This window comes from Lipophrys pholis, assembly GCF_963383615.2.
Source record: "Lipophrys pholis genome assembly, chromosome: 6".
NCBI classification, from domain to species: Eukaryota; Metazoa; Chordata; class Actinopteri; order Blenniiformes; family Blenniidae; genus Lipophrys; species Lipophrys pholis.
The window spans coordinates 22,694,911-22,705,161 of NC_137629.1; the positions used below are offsets into that span (position 1 = coordinate 22,694,911).

The 10,251-nt window shown below is 42.6% G+C and overlaps 1 protein-coding gene across 1 annotated transcript; it reads right to left on the bottom strand.

Annotated features, from left to right (window-relative positions):
* Positions 1-5,374: 5,374 nt before the first annotated feature.
* LOC308111315 (sodium channel and clathrin linker 1-like) lies at positions 5,375-7,420 on the bottom strand (the record flags this gene model as incomplete). Its single annotated transcript, XM_080466178.1, has 1 exon — positions 5,375-7,420. One exon carries the CDS (start codon positions 7,418-7,420, stop codon positions 5,375-5,377), a length of 2,046 nt encoding a protein of 681 aa, XP_080322304.1.
* Positions 7,421-10,251: the final 2,831 nt, after the last annotated feature.

Below are 10,251 nucleotides of genomic sequence, written 5' to 3' on the forward strand. Positions count from 1 at the left end.
TTGATTGCAGTCATTTAAATTGGACAATAGGAGGCAGTGTGGCGTAACTGTGATTCTCATCCAGCTTCCGTCACAGACTTTCTAGAAACAAACTCTCACGTGGCTTCTTCAGTCTGCCCGTGAAGCGGCACTGGAAGGGAACTCGCTGCAGCGTGTCTCATCAGTTCTACTGTTTTCACAGGTTTGTAGAGTGTTTAAAACACATACTGTATATATATGTATATATGTTAAAGGTAATTGAATTTTGGAACTGCATTATGTGATGTATTTAAACGATTTTGATGTGTAAGTCAAACGTTTGCCACCTGCAGCCAGAGTGAACTGGCGGTGCACGAGTTTAATTTTTATTGCTGGCTCCCAGACATGTTCTCCTGTTTTGTGTTCATGTTACTGATTCAGAAATGCAATGCTTAAATCACAGTTGAAGTAATTTATAATGTACTTATGTACGGTGGCCCAGAAGGGCCAACAACACAACACACCAACAAAAGCCACAACACAACAAAAGTCGCAACACAACAACAAAAGCCGCAACAGTGTTAATTTTGGCAGCAAATTCTGATTTAGTCTTAGTCTTAGTCATTTTAAGAACACACCATTTAGTCTTAGTCTAGTTTTAGTCTTCTGAAATCTTTTAGTCTTAGTCTAGTTTTAGTAGACTAAACATTAGCAGATATTAGTCGACGACATCTACAGTGGACTTAGTCGACTAAATGTTTCTTTTTTCATGGAATGGTTAGGTATAAGGGTTTGCAATACAAAATATGCAATACAGATAACGGTTGTAATACAACATGTATTTTATTCTTAATGTCATAACAGAACTCTCCTCCTTCAATATTGCATCAATCTCCAGTTTGATCTTCTGTGGACTATGTGCATCATTAATGCATGAGATCTAAAATATTTACCCTCATTTTGGTTTTCTTTGGAACTGTTAGTCTCCTATCTACTATCTCCATCATTAGCACAAAGTCCTCGTCTTCAATTGTTGTGACTGGTAAACCTGTGCGTCCAATCCATCTAGCTATGGCCTGCTCCTTGGTATGTTGTTCCTTCGATTCAGATTTGTATTTTGAAGAACTTTGAAAAGCTGTAGAGATGGCCTGCTGCTGGGTTTCACTAGCAGCGCTAGTTTTATTTCCACTTGGCCCATGGTCATCTTTATAATCAGACTTCTTCTGTATATGTGAGGGTGAAAAGGGGGGGAATCAAGCTGTGATTCTCATCTTTCTTGCCCAATCTCCTCAAACCTCTCTGACACACACACACACACACACACACACACACACACACACACACACACACACACACACGTATGTTTATTAAGCTGGCTTTTGCCTTCACAAATCTGCCATCTCTCAGTGTGAAATCTGTTCAATTCAGGGGCTTATTTAACAAAATAAAAGTTCAATAACTGCTTAGGCTACAATGACACCCACACACACAATCTACTTATAGTACATATTTCATTTATAATCCTATATATAATCATTTATAATTTATAATCCTATTAATTCAGCGAGATAATCGTCTCAGACTCAGTCTTATCAATACAGTTCAAAGGTGGATTCCTTTAGCTTCTATCGTACTCCAAGTTTAGCAGAAACACAGGTTTTGATATGATAAAATAACCGTAGCTTACCTTCGCATGTATTTCTTGATGAGTCGTCTGTAAATGTTGCTTCAAGTTGGTGGTGTTTTTCCCAGAGATTTTTGCTCCACACGCTGTACAGACGGTCTTGTTGTCCTTGTTGTCATATGTGAAGTGCGACCAAATGTCAATTCTTCGTTTTCGGCCTAGTCCTGACATGTCTATTGTGCACGAGACATGCAGTTTCCCTCGGACATGGTAGGCTACACCGTTGTGTTACTTTGTTCTCTTAGCTGCTGCGTTTGTTTCAGGTTTGTATACCTGTTGTTGCTCGCGTGCATTTGCCGCGGTATTTTAAAATGGCTGCCTCCCTCCGGACAGATCAACCAATGAAATCAACGTATCCTCAAAAGATTCGCTCTGATTGGATTTTTTCCCAACTTGTCCCGCAAAAAGAGTAGTTCTGATTGGATCTCTTCTCCATTCGTCACGCCTTCGCATTTCGTCTCGTTTTTATTCGTGGACTATAGTGTCAGTTATCCTTCGTCTCAGTCTTCGTCATCATATCTTACTTTTATTTAGTTTTTATTTAGTTCTCGTCCGTGAAAAAGGTTCGTTGACGAACATTTTTCGTCATAGTCTTAGTCTACGAAATTAACACTGAGCCGCAACACATCAACAGAGTCGCAACACAACGAGATAAGCCACAACACACCAATGAAAGCCACAACACAACAACAAAAGTCACAACACAACAACATAAGCCACAACACACCAATGAAAGTCACAACACAACAACAAAAGTCACAACACAACAAGCCGCAACACAACAACATAAGCCACAACACAACAACATAAGCAACATAAGGGAAACTTCTCTCCACAAGTCCAGTGGAAGATGGGAGGCTGAGGACAAACGATACATTTATAATTTTGCATAGTATTTTAGCTACCTATATTGTTTACTTTATTTATTATTATTAATCCATCCATTTATTTAGTATATGAACCATTTGAATTTATAAGATGTTGTGTAAAAGATTGCATATGTGTGAATATTGTGAAGTAAGTTTATGATCATGTATACCGTTAGAAAGGCCTGGACAGAGAGTGTGGGGACTAAAGTTGGGCATGTTTGTTTCATTATTGGCGGTGTTGTTTATTATACTGATTATGTGGATGTGTGGATTCTGTTTGAGTTGAGTTGATGTTAGTTAATCGGCCACCTACTGGCATCGTAATGCCTTTACTGTTTTCTAGTACTGCGCTGTTGAGTTGACGATGGCTGCCATGTGGGTATGGAAAAAAGTGAAGTTAATCTGCGTTCTTGTTTAATTGTGTTTACTTTGTATCCTGTTTTGATTTAAGACGTTCTGAAGGCCGTTTGTAATTCTGATTCTGTGGTCCATTAGTCTAATGATAGTTACTTTATTGTTGTTGTAGGAATACACACATACGTATGTGTAGCCTACATATGCCCACTGGTGCCTGCCTGTAATACCCCAGCATTCTCTATAATAACAGAACAAGCTCGACTTCACAGGAGCTTCTGTCTGGAAGAGACGCGCAGAAACATGACCTAGGGATAGACCCACCTTTTCAAGAGAGCTTTGTATAGTTTGTACTATTCCCTCTGCTGACTCATCTGGATTTTCAACAAAATCTAATACTTTGTTGACAACCCCATGTGCTGGTGTGAAAAACTGCACGGCCAACGGAAACCCCTTCCCATTTCCCTGATTCGAGGCATTGGTGTGAAGGGAGAATGGGAGTGGATTTTCACCGCCTTTCAATGTTTTGATTACCTCCTCTATTGCTTTTGGAGACAGGACATCTGTGACAACTGCCTCAGCTTTCGTCCTCCCACAGGACATCTTAGCAATGCTGGAGTCATTCAGTGTTTCTAGAGTCAGCCTGAGTGCACAGTCAGCTGAGTTGTAGCTTAACGAGTGCTTTACAGTGTGGTAGACGTGGGCTACCTCTGCAGCTGTCAGCTGTAAATCGGAAGAAATGAAAGACATTTAACTGTACATATGTCTATTATATCAACTGCCCGGCCATCGATCTATCTTTTTGAAATTGTAAGAAATGTGTATAGTTGTTTGATAATAATATTACATTGGTTTTATATAGTGCTTTTCGTGACACTCAAAGATGCTTTACATTGTATTATTCGTTCACTCCATACTCGATGGTGCTAAACTAGGTATGTAGCCACAGCTGCTCCGACCCAGCTGTGGCTATATACAGTACATTATAATGTGTACACATATGTATCTTTTATCTATTATCCACCTGTTACTTTTATGTTTAATTTTTCTATTCAATATAATCATCTAGCAATTGTTGTATATTACACAAAAATATTATTGTAAAATCTTTGGCCATGCAATGCTGATATTCATTGTACAGTCCCAAACAGTATTAACCTTAAGCAGAGGGTTTAAGGAAAATGACTAAACATTCTTCACCTACCATATCTGCCTCTGGCGTGGCGTAATGGACAACAAGTGGGTCAAGGGTTCCCCTAATTTTCTTGTCCCTCATATTTTTCATGTGTCCACAACCTGAAAGCATGCTGATTCAGGTCTGTCTGTCTGTCCACCGTGGGCAATTGAAAAAGTGTGCCGGCACAGAGTGCGGTGCACTTTATAAATGTTGTCTCGTTCTTTTTCCACCCAGGTGTTTTGTGCTTCCCAACCCTCCCGGAATTTTTGTAACCTTTTTTGGGGGTTTTTTCGGCGGAGCATTGCTGGTCGAAGCCGGGGAGTGTGTCCCGTTTCAGCTCAATACGGGACATGTGCATTTGTTTCAAAATGCTGGACGATTCCATATTTTAAGGGACGGTGGGCAACTCTATATAGAATGGTTTTGCAAGGACTTATTAAAGTCTGCCTGTGAAGCTGCACTGAAAAGGAAGCTCTCCGCCACATGTCTCATCATTTCTACCGTTTTCACAGAGTCCGCAGATTGGACCTGTAACAGTATTTGGGGGCTCGTCCGGGATCGATGACATAACTGTTAGGAGAGTCGCCGATCCATTATCTACTGAACCTGCAGGCCAGCTGCCCAATCCGTGTGAAGCAAGGAGCCAAGGTATCCAGGTCGTCTGACTGCTGTCAAGAGTGAGGGCGTTCCAGCGTCAGGTGATCAGCCACAATGGAGCACAACGAGAGGAAAAAGCTGGTATGGAAGATCAAAAGGGGACTGTTCAGCCTAAGTGTAAATGGGTTATTTCAACTCGCAACACACATCGCATGGACACCTGATGAAAATCTGGCCGTTGAAGCTGTTGAGGAGAGTGATGTAGTTTTACCCACTGTTATTACATCACACCTGCCACCTAATACTGAGCACACGAACACCCATGCTGTAACAGACACACATAAAGGAGGTGAAGTTGCTGATTTGGCTTCACAATCTGAAACATGAGTCCCAGTTACGCAAATTAATTTACAATTACGACCCTGTACCAGAGGCTCAACCAAGGCAGCGTCCCACTGACTCCAAATACAGGGTAAAAGTGGGCTCGTCGATCGTTCACCCTCTGACAGATCTCCGGGAGCTTACCCAGAATGTCAGGGACCGTGGCTCCTAGAAAGCAGCGAGTGAAAGCATTGAAGAAGCGGACGTTTCTTATGATGGAATCTCCAACAATTAATGTAGTTGGAGAGAGGAGTGGACGATGAGAAGGTGATGGATGAGGAGATGACCGGGCAGGTTGGTGTTGTGATGGGACAGTGGTGGAGTTTGGCCACAGATTTAGCTCTTTATGTAAAGTTAGAATCCTATCATCCCTGGGTCGTCTGCAGCATTTTTCCTTGTCTGTGATGCCAACATACTGAGCTGTTGTGTGGCTGAAGTTGCCCTCTGTTCAGATTGTGTCAGGCGTCTCTGAAGGCGACTCGCCGTCTCTTGGTTTTCTGCCAGCTGCATCTCATACTCAGCTATGGTGTCTTGGTCACTTTCATGCCGCATCTCTAATTCACGCCATCGCTCTTTCTGCCGACTCAGCTCTGCCTTGAGGCTTGTGATTTTAGTGTCGAGGGCCTGGACGTGGTTCTTGGACTCTTCCATCCACCGCTGAGTGCTTTTTTGCTGTGTAGTGAGGATTTGTGTGAGGTTGGCGCTGGAGCTCTGGCTGCTATCCTCCAGCTCCCTCAGCCGGGCGTCAAGGCACTGTTCCTTCAAGCTGTACTCCTGCTCCATCTGTGAGACCTGTTGTTTGGCCTTCTTTTGGACCAGCAGGGAAGTATTTCGTAACTCGTCCATCTCCCTACGGAGCTGCATGTTCTCCTGCTGCAGCTGCAGCCGCTCCTCACTCACACTGATGCTATCGCTCCGGGTGGTAGCGAGGGTGCACTGCAGCCACTGCACTTCCTCCTGGCAGCGCGATACCTGCTCGCTGCAGTCCCGCTCCATTTTTTTGAGCTCGCTCTGGCTGCTCTGCAGCTTGACGTTCAGGTCTGATCTCAGTCTCTCTCCATCCAAACACCTCTGATGAAGTTCTTCGATCTTCCTGAACTCTGGTTCTGCCCGGCCCTCCTTGCACACCTTCTCCAGCTTCTCTTCAATGGCTTTTCTCTCTCGCAGAGACCTTTGAATCTGGAACTCCTTATCTGCGCACTCCATCTGCAGAACAGAGAGCTCCTCCTTCATTCCCTGGATCTCATCATTGCACTGGTTACGTGCCTTCTCAACCTCTGTCCTGGTGCGGACTGCATTGTCCTGGATCAACTGTGTCATGGCCTCCTTCATCAGCTCCAGCTCGTCTGTCTTCTGTTTCTCCATTAACTGAACCTGGTGTTTCTGCAGTGCAGATTCTTCTGCCATTTGAATACACTCGCGGACTTTGGACAGGGCCTCACACTTGTCCTTCTCCATGGTGGAGTAACGTGCCTGGATTTCCACCACCTTTTTCTCCCAGACAGTTGTCTCTCTGTGGGCTGCATCTGCATCCTCCGAAGCAGCTTCCAGCCTGGACTCCAGTTTGAGAAAGGCTGCCTGAAGCTGTTGGAGCCACCTGTCTGCTGCCTCCTCACGGCCCTGAGCTTTAGCCATATCCTCCTCCTGTCTCCGCATCTGTTCCTGGAAGCTCTGCAGGATTGTGTTAGCCTCTTCCACTTTAGCTATGGCCGTCCTCTCTTCAGCTTGAAAATGTTTGAACTGGCTGTGGAGCTCCTCTATCTCTGTGCTCTGCTCTGTCACCGTCTTCAGCAACTGCTGGTTTGTCAATTCCAGTTTCTGATTGGCCACTTGAAGTTTGGACGTGCACTGCTGGAACTGAACAAGCTGACCCTTCAGCTGCTGTTTCTCCATTTCGTGCATCTGTCCATCAGCGCCATTCTTTTGGCAGACCTGCTGGAGGTGATCCAACTCCAGGGCTGCTGTTTGCCACTGCTCCATGGCCTGCACCCGATCCTGTTCAGACAGCTGGACCTGCTCTTGAAGGTTTTTGATGATGATATCTTTCTCCACTCCTGAAGATGTGGGCTGAACACAAAGCTGCGTCTCCACAGTCTCCCTCAGCTCTGCGTGTAACTCTTCATTTTCTTTGAGGACTGTCTCCAACTTCCCCTTGACATCCGTCAACATGGCCTCATATTCCTTAATCTTATCACTCATCTCAGCGATGAGCCCGTCATTCTCCGCAATCAGAGGATCCATTAAACCTTCATCAGCAATCGAGGGAGTGGGAGGCGCCGTCCGCCTCATCTCTTCAACCTCAGCTGCTGTGGACTGAGTGTGCCGTCCATGCTGATTCTGGTTGAGAACAGAATACAATCTGTTGATTTGACCAGCCAGAAACTCCAACTCTGCACTCATCCTGAATGTCTGGGCAGAATGAAAAAGAAATAATCTGTGGTTACCAGCTAGTGCCGTTAGTATTAACAGCTAATCAACAACTAATCACTTCAACCTAGGAAATACAGAACCAAACACGTTTCTGATAAAAGATGATACTTGTAAACTACGTAAACCGAATGTGTCGTACCTGGTAGTGAACGAAAACCAGGGTTATGAAGTCTTTTTACAGTTTTTTTTGCTTCCGCCGCAAAGTTTGAAAATAACAATAACAACCATTGACAGCGGAGAGGCCCAAAACTTAGTGGCCGCTTCACTTAATGAGCAAACCAAAATAAAAGAGGTATCTGGGTCATTAATCCAGTACTGCAATGCCGGTCCAAGCAGGACAAAGGCCAAACCATGTCTTAAGATGGTGGCTCGTCTGCCGGTCCAGGCTTAGACTCGGGTGAGTGAGGTCCAGAGCAAAGAGATTATCCAAAACACTATGACTGTCTATCTACTAAAATGATGCATTTCACAGTAGACCTTTCTTAATACTCAGATTTTTATCATTACATATTGTCCATGTAACAGCTAATACTGATTTCACTCCCATAAAAAATTCTGTCAGCTGTAACGTTTGTTACAAAAAAAATAGAAATGTTTGAGATTAGTGAGCAAATGCACTGACAGAGTTTACTGTCCTACAGCAATGTGCAGCCGACATCGAATGATTTTTTTTTTTATATGATCAACAAGCTGTACAAATATGGACTCAGAGGAGTGACACATAAATTGATAATACTTAAATCCCAATTTAATACTTAAAATCCCAGATTAATAGCTGAATAACATTGTTTTTTTTCTCCTGTTTTTCCCAACTACATCTTTATTCAAAGTGGATTAAAAAAACAAAGCAGAAGTACTTACTTATGAACTGCTGCAAGAGTTACACACTTTTAATTGTTTTGTGAAGAAAAATCTAGGGTTTTCTCGGGAAAAATATCGCTGGTGTTCACACTCTCCTGTGAAAGAAAGTAAGAATGAATTATAATAATTCGGGATGATTGGATGGTTAGCTTTCTGCAGTGATGTCACAAAGCTTTTTTCCAGTGCATACTGTAGTGATGTCACAAAGCTGATGTCACCGGGTTTCTATGATCTTTTTGATCAAAGATCAAAAAAGATCAAAGGAAAGAAAAAAAAGAAAACCTGATAGCAAATCAAGTTATCAGACATCTTGACAAAGGAAACACCCCATAGCATCCAATGCAATTTGGCTTCCAGGCTAACCATTCGACAGAGACGGCAAACTGTTTTTGTTTTTGTTTCTTTTCCTGGACGGGGACTCCTGTGTAGTAGTCCTATTCTTAGATCTCAAGAAGGCATTTGACACTGTCAACCATCAAATCCTACTGACACATTCTGACAATTTTTCTGCAGACGTAATTTCATGGTTTGAATCTTATCTGTCTCACACAACACAATGTGTATCGATGGCGTCAAATCCCCCCTATCTCTGCTATCATGCTAGAATACCTCAGGGATCTATAGCACTCCTATTATTTTCATTATATATTAATAACCTCCCAAATATTTGTCCTGGACTCAATGTGCTGATGTATGCAGATAATTTAGTGCTCTTCACTGAGGGAAAGGATGCACTGACAATTGCTGCAAATCTCAAAGGCCTTGTCCGAGATTCCAGATTGGCTAAGATTGAACTGTCTCATGCTCAACACCAAAACAAAAAACAAACTGTTTGTATGATGTTCATCAAAAAACTTGTAAAGCACATCACAGAAAAGTTTGACTGCTGGAGGCTCACCAAGCAACCAGTGACGCAAAGCAGGCCTTCTGTGTTTTTGAATGGGGAAGAATTGGAGACGGTGACTCACTCTGAATACCTTGGGGTTGTGTTGGACTCCAACCTCAATTTAAAAAAGTCATCGAACAGGAAACCACAATAGTTTGGCCTTTCATCACAACTGAAGCTGCTGATGCCGATAATGCCCAGCTGCTATTGAACAGCTTTATTAAAAAAATTAAACCATCAAGGTGTTTGTCAGAAAAACAGTTATTGCGCAATTTTAAAGAAAGATCAACTCTCGCTTTGAGAATTTAAAGTTGTTTGAAAGTGCTTGTCTAATGTACAAATCCATGCATGGGATGGCCCCACTGCCCTTACCAAAAAAGGAAATAGCCTTACTAATACCAGGTCAGCCACCAGTGATGATTGTGAAGTCAAGTTTAGAAAGTCCTCTTTTGCTCAGAATGCTTTGTTTGTTAAATGTTGAACAAACTTGAATAATATGCTTCTAGTTATCTGAGTAAGCTCCACCTTTGTTGGTTTTAATAAAAAAATACAAGACATGGCTGATTAACAACCAAACTTACAAGCACTGAGAAAATCAGGCACTTTAAAAATAAAGCGGGCACTTTACCTATGTCAGACTCTGCTGAGTAAGCACTTTACCTTAATATTTGCCCTTTATGGTAGGTTTGTGGTTTGTATTATTGTATCGTTATTGTCTTTGTTTTATTATATTGTGTTAATTGTTTTGATATGTTTATAACCTTGTGTGGTTTCATGTTGGACAACAGATGGAAACTAGCCTCGTGCTACATCCGGCATATTTACAGTAACCTTGTGAAGAGATGGCTTAAGATTCACTGTCCCCTACAAATAAAACAAATAAATGAAATTTAATAATGTAAGCGTCTTATTTTTTCCCCAAGATTACTATGACTGACAAGAGTGTGTGTGTGTGTGTGTGTGTGTGTGTGTGTGTGTGTGTGTGTGTGTGTGTGTGTGTGTGTGTGTGTGTGTGTGTGTGTGTGTGTGTGTGTGTGTGTGCGTGTGTGTGTGT